At 32.1% G+C, this 25,719-nt stretch overlaps 1 protein-coding gene across 1 annotated transcript in view; it reads left to right on the top strand.

The window, feature by feature from the left end:
• LOC131144967 (uncharacterized) overlaps window positions 1–22,988 on the top strand; it is a 111,340-nt gene extending 88,352 nt beyond the window's left edge. Inside the window, exon 2 of the mRNA XM_058094004.1 lies at window positions 22,481–22,988. Within this exon, the coding sequence (XP_057949987.1) occupies window positions 22,481–22,988 (508 nt within the window). The remainder of the gene's footprint in view (window positions 1–22,480) is intronic.
• The last annotated feature ends 2,731 nt before the right edge of the window (window positions 22,989–25,719 follow it).

Genomic DNA, 25,719 nt, shown 5'->3' on the forward strand with positions numbered 1-25,719 from the left:
CATGGATCTTTTGTCAAAACTTGTGAAAAATGATTTAGTTAAAGGCTTACCAAAAACACATTTTGTGAAAGATAAAATTTGTGATGCATGTCAAATGGGTAAGCATATTAGATCTAGTTTTAAGAAAAATAAATTCATTTCCACTACTAGGCCACTTGAAATGCTACACTCAAATTTATTTGGTTCTAATCAAGTTCAAAGTCAAGGTGGAAAATTGTATGCTTTTGTTATTTTGGATGATTATTCTAGGTTCACATGGGTGCTATTTCTCTCTCATAAAGATGAATCATGTGAACAATTTACTAAACTATGTAGAAGAATTCATAATGAAAAAGGCTACAAAATGACACACATAAAAAGTGATAGGGGAACTGAATTCAAGAATGATGGCATAGAAAACTATTGTGACCTACAGTGCATTTCACATAATTTTTCTGCACCTAGGACCCCACAACAAAATGGAGCTATAGAAAGGAAGAATTAAACCTGGCAAGAAATGGGTAGAACTATTGTAACGTCCCGAAGCCTTAAACCCGGGTCCAGCTCGTTATACCAGATAAAATCCTTAATAATCCATAATTAACATAACATACATAGCGGAAAACATAAATAAAATCTCCATATAACACAATACCAGAGTTTACTAATTTCTATCTATAATCCAAAGTATCCATCCAACACTTGCATTCCTATATATACATACATCTCCAAAAGCATTTCAGTATTTTCACAACCATTCTATTCTCAACAGGCTTAAAACATAAAAACTTAATACATAAATATTACATTCCCCCAAAGTGTTTTGAAAATATACCCTTTCTCTTTAAGTCCCTCAAAATGCTAAATACCCTCGAGCTCCCTAAGCTCGTCCTCGAGGATGTCCTGAAAAAGAAATAATCATATTTGGGTGAGACACATCTCAGTAAGGGAAGAAATATACATATTAAAACAGTGTGTGGCCAACATGAGATAGATAGATATCATTTTTATTTCATTTGCAAATCATCATATAACATTGAAAACGTTTTCTGAGCCTAAACAATCACATGCAAATATTTAACCCACAAGATTACCCAAGGATAGGGGTGATTACCCGCCCATACAAGTAGCACCCCTCTGCTCTGATACTTAGGTAACCCTAAGGTCACAATTAAAACATATCAGAGCACTCACCTTACTCAGTAAGCCCTTAAGTGGTAGATTAACCTCGTACTCACACAGTTCAACAATAGTTTACCGACAAAGGCCCTAAGGATAGGGAATCCTACCCGCCCATACAAGTAGGTTCCCTCTGCCCTAGTGCGTTATGCAGCTACTGCCACATCTGAAGCTACTAGTGCACTAGCCTTACTCAGCAAGCCCTCAGGCGAAGAGTGCGCCCTGCCCAAACGTAACATGTTCTACATACATAAATACTTCTAATATCATAATACATCATTCTTTCCATCACTATTCAATCATTCACATTCTTTAATGTTCATAACTTAACATTTCCTTGTGTTTCACTTTAAGTGACTCTTTCCCATTTGTATCATTCACATTTCACATTTCATTTCATTGCATTGTCATTTCTTGTCATTTCATTTCATAACATTTTCATTTCATTCCTTTGTACAACAGCCGCTCATTTGTTAGTCTACATAGAAATGTGCTAGAATCTAACACAGCTCCTTTTAGCTGTCATCATTTAGTCCACATAGAAATGAGCTAGATCTGCTAACTCGGATTTTAGCTGTCGTACCTTTACATGGTTGCATTTACATACACAAGTAACATTGTCCATATCATATTTTATTCTCATTGTTTTACTTACTTAACCTGCATCTCATACGTTTAACATATAATTTGTACAGATTCTCATGCCACACAATTTAGCAGTAAAATTTATACATATCTCTCATAAAATAAGCCAACCCACATTTAACATTTACATGCTCAAAATACACTTCATTTCTTACATAATTCCTTAGAAAATTCCTTTTACTTTTGTTTCTTTACTTTCACACATACATAACTATATCGACAATCCTAGGCTCAGAAAACATAAATTTCATGGCTGACATTTTAAACCCACATAAAAAAAACATATACACATAAATAACACATGTTCATTTATAATTCATGAAAAACTTGATTTAATATATAAATTTCCCCCTTACCTTGTTTCTTGAACTACGCCAACAGGGACCTCGAAAAGATGCCTGCGGCACTCACCTGGACCTTGAAATTAAATTCCTAGTTCCAATAAATTATTCCCAAATAAAATATTATTTAAATATTTCTTAAGACCATAATTCCTAAATAAATAAAATACCCTTAAATATAGCCAAATTACCAAATTTTCCAAATCTCACTCTCGCTTTGGAGTGGGGTTTAGAAAACCCCAATTGAAAATTTTTTCACATCAAAATGACGACAATCACGACTAGGACCACGTGGTGGTACCCAATTTCCGATTTAATAGTAGATTTAAAGCAAAATTGAGAAAATAGGAAAAAATTACTTTTCCCCAGGAGCAGTGCCTAAGTCGTTCCCATGAAAAATCTACTCCAGTAGAAATGTCGGCAGCGGAACCAGGAATCCAACGGCACTTTCCGTTTTCCGATCTGTCACAAACTCGTCAAAAAATTGAGAAGAGAAAGGAAAGAGATGGAGGAGATAGAGAGATTTGGAGAGAGAGCAGAGAGACGCTGGGCGAGAGGTTTTAGAGAGATCAGATTTCCAATTGGAAATCTGATCTTCAGATTGCATTAAATGCAATCTCACCCATTTGCTTTATTATTATTATATTAATATTATATATATATATATATATGTATATATATATATATATATATATAACTTTAAACCTTATTTATATTTGTATATATATATATATATATATCATATTTATTGATTTAATAAATCCAATTTAATAATATTTAATTAATAATTAATATTTAATTAATTATTTAATTATTTAATTTATCTTAATTTAATTTAATTTAATTTTTTTCCACGCTATTCCTTTTATTTATTTATCTATTATTTTATTTATTTATTTATTTATTCCAAATTATTTTAATTCTTTTAAAATTTCTGGGTCTTTACAACTATGCTTAGTGAACACAAATTACCCAAATATTTTTGGACTAAAGCAGTGAACACTGCTTGTTATGTAATGAACAAAGTATTAATCAAGCCCTTACTTAATAATACTCCATATGAATTGTAGAACAATCATGGACCTAACATTTCTTATTTTCATGTCTTTGGTTGTAAGTGCTTTGTACGTAGAGATAACGAACACCTAGGATAATTTGACTCTAAATTTGATGAAGGTATTTTCCTAGGTTACTCACTTAAAAGTAAAGCATATAGAGTTTTTAATAAAAGAACATTAACTATTATGGAATCTCTCCATGTGGTGTTTAATGAATCTAATCCATTTTCCAAAAGAGAGATGAAGGTGATATTGATATTAGAAAAGGATTGGATAAGCTATCTATTGAAAATAATGTGGACAAAAATTCAGAAATTAATGATAAATCAATTGAAGAAAATAAAGTTGAAAGTGAGGTTCAAGAGTTGCCTAGGGATTGGAAATTCATTAGGAACCACCCTATAGATCAAATTATAAGTGAGCCTTCATGTGGTGTAGCCACTCGGTCCTCCTTAAGAAACCTAGTGTGTCATTTTGTACTTCTGTCCCAGGAAGAACCCAAAAATATTAAGGAAGCCATAGAGGACAAATCTTGGGCAATGTCTATGCAGGAAGAACTGAACCAAATTTAAAGAAGCAAAGTTTGGACGCTCGTTCCTAGGCCCGATGATCATACTATTATTGGAACTAAATGGGTTTATAGGAATAAAAAGTGTGAAAATGGGGTAGTAACTAGAAATAAAGTTAGACTAGTTGCACAGGGATATAATCAGGAAGAAGGGATAGATTTCGAAGAAACCTATGCTCCCGTATCTAGAATGGAAGCCATTCGTATGTTGCTTGCATATGCTGCTTTTAGAAACTTTTAATTGTATCAAATGGATGTTAAAAGGGCCTTTCTAAATGGCTTTATAAATGAAGAAGTATATGTGCAACAACCCCCTAATTTTGAAAATCATAAATATCCTGACCATGTATACCAGTTGTCTAAAGCCTTATACGGATTAACACAAGCTCCTAGAGCTTGGTATGAGAGGCTTAGTGGTTTTCTTATAGAAAATGGTTTCACTAGGGGAAAAATTGACACTACACTTTTCATCAAATCTAAAAATGAGGATATGCTCCTTGTTCAAATATATGTTGATGATATTATTTTTGGAGCAACAAATGATGAATTGTGTAATGAGTTTGCCCAATGCATGCAAAGTGAATTTGAAATGAGCATGATGGGTGAACTGAGTTTCTTCCTAAGGCTTCAAATCAAAAAATCCAAACATGGAACCTTTATATGCCAATCTAAATATGTTAGGGACTTGCAAAATAAATTTAATATGGAAGATGGAAAAATTTTGAGAACTTCTATGAGCTCTTCCACAAAAATTGATAAAGATGAGCAAGGCATCCCTGTTGATATGAAATTATATCGTGGCATGATTAGTAGCCTCCTATACTGTATAGCTAGTCATCTTGATATCATGTTTAGTGTGTGTATGTGTGCTGGGTTTCAGGCCGCTCCTAAGGAGTCTCATTTATTAGCTGTTAAAAGAATACTTAAGTACCTAGTTGGGACTGTTGAATTAGGTTTGTGGTACCCTAAGTACACATCATTTGAGATTGTTAGTTACACAAATGCTGACTTTGTCAGTAGTAAAGTATATAGGAAGAGTACTAGCAGCACTTGTCACTATTTAGGACAATCTCTGTTTCTTGGTTCTCTAAGAAGCAGAACTCGGTTGCTTTATCCATAACCGAAGCAGAATATATTGCGGCTGGAAGTTGTTGTGCTCAAACACTTTACATAAAGCAACAACTCAAAGATTTTGGATTGCACTATGATAGGTTCCAATTAAATGTGATAATACTAGTACAATTAATACCTCTAAAAATCCTATCTCACATTCACGAACCAAACATATTGAGATTAAACATCATTTCATTCGTGATCATGTGCAGAAAGGAGATGTGGCACTTGAGTTTGTGTGTACTAGTGAGTAATGGGATGATATTTTCACCAAACCTCTTCAGGAAGATAGGTTCATACAGATTAGACGTGAGCTAGGTCTAATGCATAGTAGAGAGGCTACATAGGAACATGATAGTGTGCATGAACTTAGAGGGAGCTGACACACTTAAAAATATAAGCTTTGGAATTTTATTTATTTTTTATCTATCTTTGCTCTATCTTGCATGAATTTGTTTATGTTTTGTACTACATGATTCTTATTTTTTTTGGAATGCTAAAAGAGTATACTTATGTTTATGGATTGATCATACTGGACTGTTTGAGTTTGTCACTATAGATAATTGAAAATTTGAACTCAATTAGGTCATTTATGTACAGATTTTTTTTTTTGAAATGCTCTATTTTCAAACGGCATGCTGCCGAATTTTCTAAAAATCTTACCAATCATATCTCGTATTTAAATGCTTCCCACTCAATGCCTTCCCTATATACTTCCAAAATTTCATGACCTTTTTATTGTTGCAAAAAGGGGGAGAAGAAGCCAAATTGGGTACTTAGGAAGAAAATGTTGAACCTTTAAAATCTTTACATTTCTCTTATGCATACTTTCAAAGGGAGCCTTTCTTGGCTTTATGCACTTTTGCATAAGGTATTTGTCATCATCAAAAAGGGGGAGATTGTTGACCTTATAGGTCATTTCCCGTTTTGATTATGACAAATACTTTAGTATTTAATGTCTGGTGAGTTTGTGTGCAGGATCAATTCGAAGTATCATATGGTACACATGAAGTTGAAAGAAAATGAAGACCCGAAGTTTTTGTTGTAATTTATATTTCATTTTATTAAGGGTCTGTAATATTTAAATAATAATGGTCTGTAATAATTAATGGATTGCATGCATGATAGGACAGATAAGCTCAAAGACCTTAGACTGACCATAGGTTATAAATTATTGCTTGAAAAAGCCCCCTATAACTTTGAAGTATCAATTATGTGAACAAAGGTGTCTTTAAAAAGAGAGTTAGAAATTGAATGCACACAGTTAGTGTGTTTGGTCGACTGAGCCCTAACACATAGAGACACTTCGGTCGACCGAACCTCCCTAGGGTCATAAGTTTGTCCATTTGGTCGACCGTCCTTAAAATGAACATCAATGCCCTAGTCGACCAAACTAGCACGTGGGAAATGCCAATGCCTTGGTCGATCGAACTTGAAGTTGAAAAATGGCCTGGTCGACCAAACATCCAAATTCGGTCAACCGAACTTACCCTGGTCGACCAAACCTCGAAGGTTCAAAAATCGCCTCAAGTCTAGTTGACCAACACCTCAGTTCAAAAACACCCTAGTTGAAGGAACTGGGCAATCTAGTCGATTGAACCTTAAAAATGGTCAACCGAACCTCTCGGGTTGCTCGATTTTTACTGAGGTTAAACGTGGTTAATTTTTATTAACCCTATTTAAACTTTCTAAAAAATACCAAATATGTCCCAAACGGTTATAATTTTTGGGGTGTCTATATATACCCCCTCATTTGGTTTGATTAGCAACCAATTAGAAAATATCATTAGCAAATTCTCTCTAAAATTCAAAAACCCTATTTCTCACATTCAAGCTCTCCACTTCCATTCTTACTCAACCTTATTGCAAAAATCGTTTAGTAAGAGTGTTCATGTGATTATCTTATAAAGCTTACACTTTCGCTTGCTCTATTTGATTGAGATTTATTTTATTTGAAAGTAAGCTTTGAGTTTTTCTTAGGGACTTTGTTAATAAGTCTTCCTTGGAAAAACTCCTTAGAGCTTGTGAGTTTTGCATTATCATTGCAATACTCAAGAGCTTATATTGTATTTTGTTTGTGAAATAATTTTTTACAAACCGATTTAAAATATCTCTTGTGCTTATTTTTTAGAAATATATTTTTGAGATATTTTCTTGTGTGCTGAAGATCTTTGTTGCTACCTCTTGTGATTAATATTATTATCCTAACACAAAGATCCTAACACATACACTCTCATTTTCTGATTCGTATACTAGCATTACTTTGAGAGTTGACATTGAGACTACATTGAGCTTATCATATCCTATCATACTGTAGTGTGTTGATTATATTGGTACAAATCTATTTTCGAGAAGCATACACTTTGTACACAAATTGTATTGTGAATCTATTGTATTCCAGGCGCAGCCTGAAGGGGTGATAATCTAGCCTGGAATGATTGTATTGGTTGAGGTCAGCCCTGTTGATTGACCTGGTTGTATTAGGTGCTGCTCCACCCATTAAGTGAGCCATAGTGGAATCCTTGTGCTTGTGAGCCAAGGCAAGGACGTAGGCACATTTTTCGAACCCCGATAACACATCTGGTGTCCTACTTGATTTACAGTGCTTGCTTGAGTAATTTATTTACACAATTTAATTTCAGCTGCATTTATTGATTCATTTAATTATCTGCTTTAGATTGACCCTAGGGTTGTGTAATACTGGTGCTGGATATCTGACCTAGGAGAGAAAAATTTTTAAATACCAATTCACCCCCCCTCCTGGGATTACAGTAAAACCAACATATATCAATGGGAAGTATTAAATGTGAATGTAGAAATTCATGCAAAATCTAAATTTACAAAATGAAATAATGAATTGACACATTTAGTTAATCACTTATTCAAAATTTAACCTTTCGTTCGAATCAATAAAATTTACAACAGCATAATCAAGACAAATGAATTCAGTGATTTAATATATATCTTAATGATATAATCAATATTAAGATCAAATTTTAAGCAAGGATAATATTTCTCTTTGAAAACAATTTCTATAAAACTCTTGATTAACATTAGCACTTAAGCTTCAATCTAAAAATCAATTTATACATAGTTTACCTCAAATTATTTACTTTTAAATTCAAAGTTGTAAGCTTTTATGAATGTTCACATCAATGCTTTTAATCATACAACTTATATATATTTGATCTCAAGCAAAATATGTCTAGCTAGATCAAAATATTGAGCAAGGTTCTTCTTTTCAACAAGTTCTTAAATATTCAACACAATCTCAAATTTTTACCAAGATTTGATGTTCAGCAGTATTCAATAATCAGCAAGATGATAATCAAAATATTCAAGCATGCAGATTATATCTTGCAGAAAGTAAAGAGAGTAAGGAAGAAGAAGCTGAACATCATTGTCTCTACAAGGTTTGGCAATGATTCAATACCTAAACCATCAAACAATACAACAAACAACAACAATTTCTTGTACAAGAGAAACACTCCTCGAATGAGCATATTAGTACACGTTAGATTCAAAACAATACTTCAAATAAAAAATATGAAAGTTGACGCTCAAAATAATATCACTAGAACTGATTCAAACGTGTAGCATTTGAAAGATCAAATCAGTTTTCTAAGTATAATCGCTGAGAAAACAGCAGTAGTATAACAAAAGGTTTTTCAAAGTGTAAACGTGTCGTTCTCTTTATTTTTGAAAATTTTGTTACACTCATGTGCAAGAATAATACATTTAAATAGTGCACTAGGGTTTTAAAAAGTTTCATTAGTGCTTTCTCTCAATTTGGAAACCATTTAAGCAAGACTTGGAAACATGATCAGCATTGTAACTCGTTTAAACATATGCATTAGTTGCATGTCCTCGAAGAGTCAATTGCCTGTGCTATTTTAAAATTAGTGCATTCTAAAAGTCAAAATGGGGTCACTCGACTATGACCGATAGGTCAGTCGCATGTGCTTATTCTGTTTATATATTTTTCAAACTCAAATAGCACCATAGTCGCCTAATGATTTAACATCAGTCGCTATCCTTTCAGCGACACTTATTTTTCATTATTTTTGGCTCCAAGTTGTTGGCCTTGCAAGACTTAAAATCTTGTTTTGATGATAACAAACAAGAGGAACTTAATATATTTGGTTAAGTGATGATATTTCAGGACTCACAGAGATCAAGCATGTGAATAATAGGTCAAGTGCTCACAAGAATCATTGGAAGCTTATACTCCAAAGCAAGATGATCTATTAATGAGAACTTGCTAAAAGCCTAAAATATATTGAAGCTTGAAGACAATATGGAGCCAAAGAAAGACATACATGAAGACTTAAGTTCTTAGAATGCCAAAGACTTAAGAAGTCTTCATGTAAGCACTTCATTCGATTTCAATATAGATACATGAAGCTCTTAGGTCAATTACTTGCAGCTAAATACCTTTTAAAATACTTCGAAAATATTTTTATAAGGCCAAAAACTATTTCAAAAAGGTTAAAAATATTTTTGGAATGAAAAGCATGAAAGTAGGATTTTCCAAATTTTGTTATTTTTTCTATATCTGTATTGATGAGAATTTTTCTCTGTCAAACACTCCCTATCTTAAAACGTGTTCAACATGTAAGTTATGGGATTTTCTGTTAGCTTTCTCTTGATAGTAATAAAGTCCAATTTAGAGTGATATAAAAAAGGTTATGACCAAAATACTGAAGAGTGGTTGAAATTGATAGCACCTCAGCCAACTAACTAGTCAGCCGAATTACTATAATGAACTGGGTTTTGTCAGCCAACTGCCTGGTCAGTTGATTGACCAATTTGATCTATGTTCAGTCAACCAACTGATATTTTTTTTTTTGAAAATATTGGACAGAAAGAATGAACTCAACTGCCTGTCTAACTGGCTGACCCTGCATAAACTCTTACCCAGTTGCCTGTCTAGCCAACTGACCCTACAAGAATTTAAATTTTGAACTTTAACGAAAAAATTTTGAAAATTAGTTTTTCAAATCTAAACATTATGAAAACTTGGGGGACACTCCAAACAACTTGGAAAACAAGGAAACTCACTCTAAAAACTCTTTAAATACATGGTTTTGCAAATTAAATTACACCAAGCAATTGAAAATCAATTCTCAAAGTTAAAGCTCTCATACTCTTAAATCTCTCATGCTCTCATCTTTACACATCTAAATTGCTAAAATTTTCTAGAAGCAACTGATCAATCCTCCTCTATGTTTCTGAATTGTTGATTCTCATCTAGAAGGACAACTTGGTGAAAACTCTTTTGAGCTTCAATTGTATTTCATATTGATATTTTGATTGAAGTATATAGTATTTGAAATTGTACTACTCCACTCTATCTAAGGGTAATTATTTGTACACAGATTATTGATCTTGTTTTTTTAAATTTGACGATTGAAGGATTGTTTGGATCGTTGCCCAAGCGTGGGATATTGCTTGGAGATGCAATGCTTTAGCCTAGTGAAGGAGTGTTTGAGCATGAGGTATCGCTTGTAAGGTTTTGTTTCGCCCGGAAAGGAACTGGTATAGTGGAATCCTTAGGTGGTTTGCCTAAGGTGAGGATGTAGGCTAGGGATAAGCTGAACCTCATAAAAAACTTGGTGTCACTCTCTTTCCCTTACTCTCTTTATTTTCAGCATAGATTAACTATGTGGATGATTTATATTTCTTAATCATAAAAACTATATGGTTTGGATTTTAAATAAGCTAAAGTTTGATTTGTTTTCGGGATTGCGGAAACTAAAAGGGAGTACATTGGTTTATCAATATTTTGCAAAAACCTTAAGGGAGTACATTGATTGGTTAACAACCCCAAACCTATTAACAGAATGTTTATTTGAAATCTGAATTTTGGAAAGAGTGTGGATGTTATATTGATTATCATATTGAAAGATCAATTACATTAACAACAAGGCTTGAATCAAATAATTATATATATAGGGCTGCATACAACTCAGTATCTTGAATTCTTTAAAAGCTATAAATTGCCAAAAGAAGTTGCATAGTATATCTTGATTTGAATATTGATTGGTTTGATTGGTTGATTAAGTTTTGTTGTGTGATTGTGGATTGAATAAAAATAATTATTTTTTTGTGATTGTTAAATCAACAAAAAGGTTAAGAATTCATTAAAAGAATTAAAAGTGGTTAAGAATTTTAAAAAAGAATTAAATGAAAATTTTAAATAACCCAATTCACCCTCCTCTTGGGACTACACCTTAGTTTTCAATTGGTTTCAGAGCGGGGTTATAGCAAATCTTAATAAGTAGTTATAAAAAGATCTAGATGACACACCTAGGAGTAGCTCCCTTTGGAGAGGGTCAATCCTCATCTAGGCGTCCCATCTTTTGTGGTTTAAACTATACATTTTGGAAATAAAGGATGAGAATTTATCTTCAAACAATGGATAGGAAGGCTTGGAAGGTTGTTACACATGGTAAGCTAATTCCTACCAAACTTGTGGATGGAAAAGAAGTCCCTAAAGATGAAAAAGAGATGAATGATTCAGATCATAAAATGCTGCAAGTTCACTCTAATGCCATGAATGCACTATATTGTGCCTTAGATATTAATGAAATTAATAGGGTCATGGCATGTAAATCAGCCAAAGATATTTGGACAAATTATAAGTTACTTGTGAAGGAACCATTGATGTTTGAGATAGTAGAGTAGACATACTCACAAGCGAGTATGAAGCCTTCAAGATGAACCTGGATGAATCAATTACAAACATGTATACAAGGTTCACACATATTATAAACTCCTTTAATGCTTTAGGAAAAACATACTCAACCTATGAGATGATCCGAAAAATACTTAGAGGACTTGTTCCAATATGGGAACCTAAGGCAACTACAATAACTGAAGGACGAAATCTTAAAAACACTTCCCTAGATGAACTCATAGGTTCTCTCCTCACCCATGAAATGTCTATGAATGAAAGAAGTGAAAAATCTAAAACCCAAGAATTTGTTGCATTTAAAGCCTCAAATAAAAACTTTAGTGATGAAGATGAAGATGTGATGGATATAAATGAAATAGCCTACATATCCAAGAAGCTTTCAAAAAACCTTAGAAATAAGAATAAATTCATAAGAAAAATATGGAACTCAAAATCCGAATCAAATGAAGAAGAAACCAATAAAAGGAAATCAAGGAATAAAATCCCTACATGTTATAATTGCAAAAAGGATGGACACATAAAACCAGATTGTCCAAACCTTAAGAAGGATTCCAAAAAGAAAAAGAAAAAGGCAATGAAAGCCACTACTTGAGACAACATGAGTACAAGTAGTTCAGAAAGTGAATCAAGTGACCAAGAGGTTGCTTGCTATATGGCATAGGACGATGATGAAGAACAAAACTCTTCATCCAAATCGGTTAATGAATATAGTTGTGATTCATCTAATGAATCCAATGATGAGAGCATGTCATCTTATAAAGAATTACAAAATGAATTATTTAAGGTTCATAAGATTCTAGTCAAAGTAACTAAACAATATACTTCATTGAGAAATAAGAATGAAGCAATAATGAAGGAGTTAGAATCCCTTAAACTTACTCAAAGAGAAAAATATTCAAAAATCAAGAAAATAGAAAATAAGAATGAAGTTGTGATGAGTGAATTAGAGTCTAAAAATCTCGCAAAGAAAGAAAAAGATTTGAAAATCATGAGATTAGAAAGCAAGAATAAAAAGTTAATGAAGGAATTAGAAGACTTAAGATCCCAATCTTCTATGGAAAATGAGAAAGATCAATATATTTATGAATTAGTGAATAAAATCAGAAAAATGTCTCAAAATCAAGAAAAGGGTAAAAAAATACAAAATTCATAAATCTATTATCTTAAGGAAAGAATTGAGGATCAAACCAAAATCATTTACAACTTCACTAAAGGAAAAGAAAATTTTGACAAAATGATTGACTCACAAAGAATGTCTTTGAATAAGGAAGGCATGTGATTTAATGGAATTGAAAATACAAGAAAAAAGAATCTCTATGTGGGATACTTTACAAAATCCTCTAAAGATTATGCTAGCACCTCTTCAAATGCTTACCCTCACACCACTTGCTTCCAATGTAAGAAGAAGAGACATATAAAGTTTGAATGTCCATTAAAGAGAAAGGGTATGAAAACTAAACAAGTTTGGAAAGTAAAAGAAACATCTCTTGATAAACCATCCAGACCCAAGAAAGTATAGATACCAAGATAAGAAACTAGTTCTCTTGCTAGGAATTAAGAAAGATAAAAACATAATAAAAATGGATTAGTGATAACTCTGAAAGAAAATTCTCCTTATTCAAATTTGTGGAAAACTATTTGTTAATGCGGGGATATTAAACTAATTGAAAATCTCAAAGAAGAGTTTAAGAGCTTATTGACAACTATAACATTGAGACAAATAAAAACAAAAATAATATTGTTGGTGGCCTTAATCAATGAATGAATCATACAAAGCTTAACTTAGAAAGTATTAAGATTTGAAGAGCAATATGAATTTTGGGTGTTCATATGAAATCAAAAGGAAAGAAAATCTGAAGCTAATTAAGCTTATTGCATGAGTATTTTGATAAAGAATAGAGCTTGGCAGAAAAATTGTAAAAGAAACAAACTTTAAAAGAAAACAAAGGTCAGCCGACTGACCAAAAGCTTAGCCGACTGCCTAAACAACACCTTAAAGAGAAAGGATAGGTCAACCGACTGATCATAAGCTTAGCCGACTGACTGAAGGTAAAATTTTTAAACAAGTTTTAATGGAACTTAAATTTAATATGAAATATATTTGAGAATAAGAGACACATGAGCAACATAAGAACAAATTTAAGTAAAAGTGTAGTACAATGCTGATTTGAAATGTTGATAAGTTATATACTTCTATGCTACATGCTTACATGCTAATATCTTGATAGTTCCAAAGATATGAAAATGATTTGACTTATATTAATGATTTATGGCTCAATATATATTGAAAATTTGAGCATGAAGTTATTAAGCATGATTTTAAAGCATGAATTTTGATATGATATTGATGTGTGAATATGATATTAATTCTTGACCATACATGCTAATGATGGATCGCATGGATAAACTTATTTGTCTTGTACTAGACTACATATGCTTATTGATAATCTTCTTTATGTTACTAATGTCAAAAAGGAGAGAAAGTTAAATTAAAAAATTGGCATCTAAATAATTTGGTATCCATGAGCAGTGCAGGATGTGACATTAGAATTGGTATCTATGAAGTATATTGGTATCCATGAATATATCAATTGGTATTTTAGCAAGACAACATAATTATATCCATGAGCATGTTACGATATTGATGATATTGTCATGATATTAATATCTAATATTAGTATCCATGAGCACATACATGATATGAATCAATATTTGAAGCATGGGATGATAAACTTAAAAGCATAATTGGTATCAAATATGAATGTAATAAATTCAGGGGAAGTATTATGACTCATTGCTTGTATTATGATTTTTCCCTAATTTTCAATTGGTATCATATGAAATTATCAAATTGGTATCATGAACTAAATAATTGGTATCATGAATTAATGTCAAAAAGGGAAAGAATATTGAAAGAATGATGAATTATGAAAGACAAATATGACTTTTGAAGTATGAATGTTGTACAACATATGCTTGATTATGAATTTAAAGATGCTACAACACATATGAAATATGAATTACAAATATGAAATATGCATGACTATTTGACTATTGAAGCACACTACATAGGCTATATTACAATATACTGAGAAGTGTGTGTTCATATGTTCATATGCTCAAAATATGATTTTATTTGAGCTTAATCATTTTTGATACCTTACTCTTCTTTATTGATGTCAAAAGGGGGAGAAGTTTTAAGCAAAAATTGAGTATGGTATTGAAAAATTTGAACATAATATATGTATCAAAAGCGGGGGAAGTATTTGATATTGAATGATCTTGAACTTGAATGATGTAATGAACATGATAATAAAAGAGTTTTTGAAACTAATCTTGATATTGCTAAGTTTGTTAAGATAATGCTTATTGTAAGAGGGAGTTGTTTTAAGGATCACTCAAACTTTTGCTCCTTGTTTGTCATCATCTAAAAGGGGGAGATTTTTATCCTTACAAGGCTTAAAATCTTGTTTTGATGATAACAAATAAGAGGAACTTAACATATTTGGTTAAGTGATGATATTTTAGGACTCACAAGGATCAAGCATGTGAATAAAAGGTCAAGTGCTCACAAGAATCATTGGAAGCTTATACTCCAAAGCAAGATGATCTATTAAAGCTTAAAAAATATAAGAGCATGAATATTAAAGAGAACTTGCTAAAAGCTTAAAATATATTGAAGCTTGAAGACAAGATGGAGCCAAAGAAAGACAAGCATGAAGACTTAAGTGCTTAGAATGTCAAAGTCTTGAGAAGTCTTCATGTAGGTACTTCATTCGATTTCAATATGGATATATGAAACTCTTAGGTTAATTACTTGCACCTGGATACCTTTTAAAATACTTGGAAAATATTTTTATAAGGTCAAAAATTATTTCAAAAAGGTTAAAATTATTTTTGAAATGAAAAGCACCAAAATAAGATTTTCCAAATTTTGTTATTTTTTCTATATTTGTATTGATGAACATTTTTCTCTATGAAACACTCCTTATCTTAAAATGTGTGCAACATAAAAGTTATGGGATTTTCGCATAGCTTTTTGTTGATGCTAAGAATGTTCAATTTGGAGGTATATAGAAAACGTTATGACCAAAATGCTGAAAGGTGGTCGAAATTGTTAGCACTTCAGCCAATGACTAGAAAGTACTGTGTTTTGTCAGCCAACTAACTGGTCAGCTGACTGATTCATTTGAACTATGTTCAGTCAGTCGACTAATAATTTTTTTTTGAAAATCTTGGACAGAAAGAATAGACTCAGTCTCCTATCTAGCCGACTGACCCTGTACAAACTCTTACTCAATCGCCTATCCAGCCAATTGACCCTATGAGAATTTAAATTTTGAACTTTAACGGGAAAAATTCTAAAAATTAGTTTTTCAAATATAAACATTATAAAAACTTGGCAGACACTCCAAGCAACTTGGGAAAAAAGGAATCTCACTCTAAAAACTCTATAAATACATGGTTTTGCAAATCAAATTATATCAAGCAATTGAAAATCAATTTTCAAAGCTGAAACTCTCATACTCGAAGCTTTCATGCTCTCATCTTTGCACATCTGAATTGCTAAAATTTTCTGGAAGCAACTGATCAATCCTTCTATGTGTTTCTAAATTGTTGATTCTCATTTAGAAGGAAAACTTGGTGAAATCTCTTTTGAGCTTCAATTGCATTTCATATTGATATTTTGATTGAAGTATAAAGTATTTGAATTTGTACTAATCCACCCTATCTGAGGGTAATTCTTTGTACGCAAATTATTGATCTTGTTCTTCTAGATTTGACGATTCAAGGATTGTTTGGATCGTTTCCCAAGCATGGGGTATCGCTTGTAAAGTGTTAGCTTTACCGTGATCCCAAGAGGGGGGTGAATTGGTATTTTTAAAATTTGAGTCCTAGGTCAATCTTCTAACACCAGTATATTCACAACCCTATGGTCGATCTAGTGCAAGTAACGCAAACATATACTAGAAAGTAAATAAAACAATTTAATCAAACATACATGCACCAAAAAGCAGTAAAGCAAGGGTGACACACAGAAATGCTATCGAGGTTCGGCCAATTGCCTACGTCCCCACCTTGGCTAACAAGCACAAGGATTACCACTATAACTTGCTCACTTAAACGGGTGGAGCAACACTATACTAACCAAGTCAATTCAAGGGGCTGACCTCAACCATTACATACAATCCTTACCGGGTTAGATTACCGCCCCCTCGGGCCACGCCTGGAAACACTCAGATTTTACAATCAAATGGTACAGAAAAGGTGCTTTTGAGTAAAGCAGATTTGTACCCAAATATGCACAATCACATACGGATCAATAACATGGATATAGTGTGAGCTCAATGATGCATGATTTTTTCTATCAATACTCAACACAATATAATCAATATAAAGCTAAAGAGTATTCAATACAATACGATTAGTATGATGCTCAAGAATAATCAACACAAGCAATATCTTGGAATCTAAACAAAATATTTCAGTAGCACATCAATGTTCCAAGCATACTAAACAGATAATCAAACTAGTTCCAAAATGGTTTTCCTCAATCAAATAAGCCCAATACTAGTTTGAAAAATTACTTTCTTGTTCGAAAATTCTCTGCACACCAAAAGCAAAGCTATTGGACACTTGCAATGGAATGCAAATATCCTAAGCTTTCTTGGTTTAATCCCACACAAGATTTATATTGCAGAAATCTGTGGGATAAACCTAAGCTAAGCTCCCAAATAAATAATCTCAAGCACACACACAAGTGGGAATATTAGCAAGGAACAATAATGAAATAAACACAAGAGAGACTCTTACAATCTCAGATTTTATCAAATGGATGCAAGATTGAGAGTATTTTGCGTAAAGGGATATTTTTCAGTAGAGAGAGTTTTTTAGCTTAATCACTTGGCTAATCTGTCTCTAATCATGCAAATGAAAGTATACTTATAGTTAAGTGAAAAATTATAACCATTCAGGACAAAATGGGTATTATTAAAAAGTATCAAAAGATTAAAATCCAATTAGCCCTATTTAACTCAGTTTTACCGCGGTTAATTTAATTTTAACCGGCTGGGGTTTGGGTGGCTGAACTTAGGTTCAATCGCCCAACAAGACACATATTAAAAAGGTCTTCAATGAAGTTTGGTCACCCGTATCACTCTTCGGTAGTCTGAATGAAAGTCAGTAGCAAAGCTACGTAACTTTGGGGGCCCGGTCAAACATTCAGTAGCCCGAATCCCTGTGTTCGATCGCTGGGGGGTCTTTTTGAACTAAAAGCATCGGTCACCCGAGTTGGTAAACAATCCCTTTCAAGGTGTTCGGGCACCCAGAGAAGATACGTGCAATTGATGTTCGGCCACCCAAAGGCTGGTCAATCTTTTGACTTGTCTAAGTTCGGGCACCCGTGGAGTTTTGTACTCCAAGGGTTCGGTCGCCCGAGCCCTCTCAACTTGCTTAAATTTGTTCAATTTTGAGCACAATTATAACACACTCATATATTTTATACTATGTGTGTGACTGTTGGAGCCTAGGGTGTGATGACCCAAAAATATGTATACGATTTAAAGCATAATAATAATAAAATAATAAAAATGGTTATTAAGTTAATATCAATACAGAAATGTTTTTTTGTAGGATCCTTGATTCCATGTTTGATGCCTAAGAATGACCTTGTCTTAGTGAGTGCTCAAAGACCATTGCGGCTCAGTCGCTCCCTAGAGGTTGGTCTGGTCAAAATGGAATTTCATAGGATAAACTAGATAAACACAGTTGGTACGCATAAACAAGTACATATATAATGTTTTGATAGATATAATTTGTAGAAATGTATGATAAAATAATAATAATAATAATAATAATATAGGTATCTTATGATGGGCCCACAAGACTGTGTGGGGCCCACATGAGTCCTGAAGTCGTGTGGGGTCCACATGAGTCCCAAAACTGTGTACGACTCATAAAACCATAAGAGAACTATTGGAATTATGTAAGACCCACTTGGCTCTCAAAGTTGTGTTGGGCTTACAAAGTTATGTGGGGCCCACATGACTTCCGAAGCCGTGTGGGGTTTATATGAGTCCCGAAACTATATAGGGCTCATAAAATCATGTGAGGACTATTGGAGTTATATAGGACCCACTTGGGTCTCGAAGTTGTGTGGGGCCCACATGAGTTTTCAAAATTCAAATTTAATTTAAAAATAATAATAATAAACCATGGCATAATAATAATAATAATAATAATAATAATAATAATAATAATAATAATAGTAATGATTTAAAAAAATAAAATAAATAAATAATTAACTAATTAATCAATCAAGTAATTAATTAAAAATTAATTAAATGAGAGTGGTGGCAAGCACTCCCACATGGCCTCCATCCATTTCCCATACCTAACCCATCCCTTGCCCATTCCTTAATTTTAAAAAATTATAATTTCACCCCTCGACCCACACTTTTATAAATTCAATTTTCTTCCCCAAAATTTTCCTATAAATAGAAAGCTCTTAACATTCATTTTTGACAAAAAAAATTCCAAAGGAAGAGAAGAATTAGTGAGTGAAAGAATTAGTGGTGGAGGGAGAATTTTCGCTCTATAAAATTCTCACTCACCCACTCTTTTCAATCTCATTTTTTTAAAAAGATATTCGTTGTGATCGTAGCACAAGGTTAAATAAGAGGTAAGTAAATTTGATTATGTTAGTTTTTTTATTCCAAATTTATACCCGAGTTTATTTATAAGTAAATTTGATTATGTTAGTATTTTTATTTAAAGTTTATACACGAGTTTATTTGTAAGTAAATTTGATTATGTTAGATTTTTATTTAAAATTCTTACCCGAGTTTATTTGTAAGTAAATTTTGATTATGTTAGTTAGTTTCATAAAATTTTCTTGAGTTTATTTTTACGCATATTTAGTTATATTAGTTTTATCTTTAATATACTTGCTTTTATTTTTGAGTTAAAAAATGTTCTAAACCCCTTGGTGTTTTACATCATTAATTTCTATTTAACAAAATATTTTTAACACAAAAATTGTGTGGCATAAGTTTATTTATACGTTACATATTTCACGAAAATATGAGTAAAGATTACATGAGTTGATTTTTTTTTACGTTGCGTATTTCACAAAAATATGAGTAAAGATGAGATGTTCATGATATTATTTTAATTGTACAAATTATATAATAAAAATATTTTTAAAACCCCCTATGGCAAAGAAAGTTCAAAGATACAGATGTTCGGTACTGCAGCTAAAGGTTTAAATAGATCAGAATGCACCCACACTGTTTACAAAGTGATTATATTTGGTAGTGGATTTATCCTCAGTGCACACCTGAGTCGGACCAAGATTTAATAGGGAAAATCTCACTTAATAATGATGTACGTTGATTTAGTTTAGCCGGCCAACCAGTTAAGTCCAGTCTTCGGACTGCACAACCCAGTTATGGAGGTAAACATGACTTACGATTAACATGGTCATTATTATGCCTAAATGATGATTTAAAGTAAACGTATAAGGAAAAGTATATATATGTATATGATTAAAAATTATAATTACAGTTTCTAAAGTCAAAAGTTTAATTTAACAGTTATAGTATATGATTATAAAATTTTACTGTTGTAGTTGATGACAAAAGTTTTTATGTAGAAATTTTTAAATTTATATTTATTTTAATAGCATTTTTAAAGCTATAGTATTAAATATTATTTTACAAAATTAAAATATTTTGAAAGCTCATTTTGGCCACACACTAATAATAATCTTATTTACTTACTAAGCGTCGTCTCACCCCAATCATTATTTTACATTTCAGATCATTTTGAAGAGAGTACCTGAAATCTGGCGTAACAAGTGCATGGGCAGGAATAGAAAGGGCAGAGTAGAATAAAAAAAAAAAGTTGCATAATATAATTTAGAATATGTTTCTATATTTTAGAATTTTAGAAATTTACATTTTAATAGTTGAGACATATATTTGTAATAAAACTGATTAGTGCTCTGGTAATAAAAATAATTTAGATATATTTGCGTCTGCTGAAAAATTTATATGTAGGAACCCACTCGGATTTGGGTCCTTATAATTAGTATCAGAGAATAGGATATAGGTTCTGCATACTCTAGCATATAGATGTTACCAGAGCTTAACCATAAAACATGATTTGGGTAGGATTGGGTAGTTTAGAATATTTCTTTTAGTTTGTTATATTATTATACGTTAATAATAGATTTATGACTTTAAAATAACCTTTGATCATTATTTAAGAATGGATTTTAATGACAGTAGTATTGGAGGAAATGAGATTAATTTGACAACTCCCAAGGACAGGTAACAATCTTAAATTCTCTAAGAAAAATGATAGTATTATTGAAGACACGTCAATTAATTTAAATATATTATTAGAAACACGTACACATATTGATGACTCATAATTAATTGTTAGATCGGATGCATTGATAATTTAAAATTTTCTTATATGTAAATATAATAATATAATAATATCCGATATTTATTTATTTTCGCTGTTATTATTTTCACTAAAAATATAAGAATTAACACATTAGACCCTATTGAGTTTAGAGGTAGTACACATACAAATAGATATGAACAAACGGTTTATTCTGAAATCTGTATTTACCCAAAATTCCTTTGCATGTACAAGTTGGATATGAATATCTATTGTTTTACATTGCATATTCAGTTCTCATCAAAACATTCAAACTTAATTTAGGAATATATATTTTAACAAAATATTGAATTTTAATTTTGTATTAGTTTATAGGAAATTAAATATAATTTAAATGTTACTATATTATATTTAAATTCACAAAAAAAAAAAAAAAAATTCCTTAGCATGTGCAAGTTAAATATGAATATGTATTTTTTTTCATTGCATATTCAATTCCTATCAAGTATCCAAGTTTGATTTAGGAGTACAAATTTTGACAGATATTTAATTTTTATTTTGTATAAATTTATAAAAGTTAATACAACTTAAATTTTACTATATTATATATATATATATATAAACTTTATATAGTAAAAAAAAATTCCATTAATGAAAGCAATATAAAAATTAACTCATCTTCTTCAAATAACTAACCAATGTCAAATCATCGATCGGCCAAACATACTCAACATATATTTGATCTAATAATAATAATAATAATAATAATATTGGAATATATAAGGGATACTCTCGAAGTAGTAAAAAAAAAGCCTCATGGGTGGAAATCATTGGCTATAACTCACTTACCCCTGAAGCAAGGCCAAGGCATGAGACCACTTGGGCATAGTGGGGACTCGAACCCGCGATCACATAAATGCACAGTCAGTTCCTTACCACTAGGCCACCCACCCAAGTGGTGACTTGAGTATGAAATTAATTATAGTTAAAGCATTAATAAAGATGTAGAAACATGAATAGAACCTTAAGTCCGAAAATTTTGCAATACACGCCGCTCGCTCGATTTTCGCAGCACGCATCATTCTCTCTCGATTTTCGCAACACATATAGCTCTCCCTCGATTTTTGCAAAACATGTCACTCGAGACACACATCGCTCTCTCTCGATTTTTGTGACACATATCATTCTCCCTCGATTTGTGCAAAATGCGTCACACGATATCCGTGACACGCGGCGCTCTCTTTCGATTCTCGCAGCACACGTTGCTCTCTCTCGATTTTCACAACACGCGGTCATTCTCCTATAAAAAGGGTCTGCCCTCCTCGAAATCTAAGCATCCCAACTTTATACCATCTTAAAAAACCACATTTCAGTTTGTAGAGATTAGCTCTTCCCAACTTTTCTCTTGGTTGTCTCATTACTTGAAAATGTTGCCAAATCACCCAACTCCCCAAGTTACTGAGAGCAATACTAAATTGTCAATCCAAAGATGGAAACCCAACAAAGCACAATTGGAGATTTTAAAGGAGGCCTTCCGCAGCAGTCAAGGGGAACTCCCTTCTGTGGAGCAGGATATCTTGTTTACAGCACGACTCCGATTGTATGGTCCAATCGAGCTAAGAAATATACGCTTTTGGTTTGAAAACTGTAGGCGTAAGAGGGGATCAGTCGAAGAAGCCACTATTTCAACTACTGTCCCACCAATTATCCATCTTACCTCCTCCGCCACGACTGCCCCAAGTAGTGCCCCTGCTATTTTTCCAACTACTTGTACTCTCATCCCTATCGACAAGATTCTGTCTATGAAACTTACAACTAACATCACACCAATGAGTCATACCCGTTACAATGGTAGCATCACAGTCACCACACTAAGAGTTTCGGATAATTCTAGTCTACTCCACCATTTCCAAGAGATCCAAAACGCGTTAAGACTCATGTATGGGCCACCGATGGTTTGTTATGAGCATCCCCACCAAAGGCCACAAGGAGAATAGGGCAGCTCTTCCTCCCTAGCCAAACAAACAGGCATTCTCTCCCTTTTTCCAACACAAGCTGACAGCATTACAAGAGGTTAACACCGCCAAGAAAGAACCCAAGTAGTGAGCAGTGACACCGCTAGCACTTCGATAGATATTGACATTGATCTAAGGCTCTAAAGGCCAGATTTCGTTTCATTATATATATATATATGGGAGTGGTGGCAAGCACTCCCACATGGCCTCCATCCATATCCCATACCTAACCCATGCCTAACCCATCCCTTGCCCATTCCTTAATTTTAAAAAATTATAATTTCACCCCTCTCCCCACACTTTTATAAATTCAATTTTCTTCCCCAAAATTTTCCTATAAATAGGGAGCTCTTAACATTCATTTTCACAAAAAAATTCCAAAGGAAGAGAAGGATTAGTGAGCAAAAGAATTAGTGGTGGAGGGAGAATTTTTGCTATAATTAAAATTCTCACTCACCCACTCTTTTCGATCTCATTTTTTAAAAAAGATATTTGTTGTGATCGTAGCACAAGGTTAAATAAGAGGTAAGTAAATTTGATTATGTTAGTACTTTTATTCAAAATTTATATCCGAATTTATTTGTAAGTAAATTTGATTATGTTAGTATTTTTATTGAAAATTTATACCCGAATTAATTTGTAAGTAAATTTGATTATGTTAGATTTTTATTTAAAATTCATACCCGAGTTTATTTGTAAGTAAATTTTGATTATGTTAGTTAGTTTCATAAAATTTTCTTAAGTTTATTTTTAGGCATATTTAATTATACTAGTTTTATCTTTAATATACTTGCATTTATTTTTGAGTTAAGAAATGTTCTAAACCCCTCGGGTGTTTTACATCATTAATTTCTATTTAACAAAATATTTTTAACACAAAAATTGTGCGACATGAGTTTATTTATACGTTATATATTTCACAAAATTATGAGTAAATATTACATGAGTTGATTTTTTTTTTTTATGTTGTGTATTTCATGAAAACATAAGTAAAAATCTCACTTAATAATGATGTACGTTAATTTAGTTTGGCTGGCCAACCAGCTAAGTCTAGTCTTCGGACCACACAACCCAGTTATGTGGGTAAACATGACTTACGATTAACAGGCTTAAGGGTGATTTTTACAGTATATGTATATACATATTTAATTACGAGTACAGAGTTATTGATGATTTGAAGGTAACGTATAAGTTTATATGAACATGGTCATTATTGTGTCTAAATGATGATTTAAAGGAAACGTATAAGGAAATATATATATATATATATAATTAAAAATTATAATTACAATTTTTAAAGTCAAAAGTTTAATTTAACAGTTATAGTATATGATTATAAAATTTTACTGTTGTAATTGATGACAAAAGTTTTTATGTAGAAATTTTTAAATTTATATTTATTTTAATAGCATTTTTAAAGTTATAGTATTAAATATTATTTTATGAAATTAATATATTTTGAAAACTCATTTTGGCCACACACTAATAATAATAATCTTATTTACTTACTGAGTGTCGTCTCACCCAAATCATTATTTTACATTTCAAATCATTTTGAAGAGAGTACCCGAAATCTGGCGTAACAAGTGCATGGGCGGGAATAGAAAGAGCATAGGAGAATAAAATAAAAAGTAGCATCATATAATTTAGAATATGTTTGTATATTTTAGAATTTTAGAAATTTGCATTTTAATAGTTGAGACATATATTTGTAATAAAGCTAATTAGTGCTTTGGTAATTAAAATAATTTAGATTTATTTGCATCTGCTAAAAAATTTATATGTAGGAACCCACTCTGGTTCAGGTCCTTACATAGGGTCTTGCTATGGTCTAATTGAGCTTACGCTATATCCTGTATGCACGATGTGCAAGTGATAAACATACAACCACAGCTTAGGTTACTATTACAGACCCATATAAATTATTATAGACCGATATGAATTACAATTTCAAATTACAAGTCTTTGCGGTCATCTTGTTTCTTTAAGTGTCCTTCCTTAGAATATTTATTTGAGTCTGCACAAGCACTTGACAATCATCAAATATCAGTATTTGTCATTATCAAACTGGGTGCGACCTATAAGGTCAACATTTTTTCCATTTTTGATGATGACAAATACACCATGCAAAAAATGGGTATAGCTTTAAGAGGCTCCCCCTAACAATATGCATCATGTTTTTAACCCACCCAATTGTTGTCCCTACATCTCCCCCTTTTGGCAACAGCAAGAAGGGCCATTGGAGTGAACACTCTAGGAAATGGGTAAGTGTTACGTTTATACATTATAAATTTTGGAAAGATTTGGAAAAATTTCAACAGAGTGCCTTTTGTAAATCAGACTTTTCAAGATAAATCCTGTATAAAATGTAACCTGTTTGAGTTTAAAATTCCTAACAGCTTATCCACAACTACTCAAACAGTTCAGTATGGTCCAACAATCAAGTAAATGTTTAAATATCATCATGAAGTGAACAAAAGAGCTGTGCATCACAAGTAATAAGCAATATGCATTACATTCAATATGATCATGCTGTAGATGTAAGATATGTGTACACAAGCAATAATCAGCATTCACAAAGTCTAAGGCAAGTAAACAAATCAACAATTATATTTGTTGTTAAGACTTGTTAAAGTTTATTTGAGAGCTCCCCCTGAATTTATGCATACTATGAAACATCGAAGAAGCCTCTCTACTGTACATTAGACATAAC

This window comes from Malania oleifera, chromosome 1 (assembly GCF_029873635.1).
Source record: "Malania oleifera isolate guangnan ecotype guangnan chromosome 1, ASM2987363v1, whole genome shotgun sequence".
In the NCBI taxonomy this organism is placed as follows: domain Eukaryota; kingdom Viridiplantae; phylum Streptophyta; class Magnoliopsida; order Santalales; family Ximeniaceae; genus Malania; species Malania oleifera.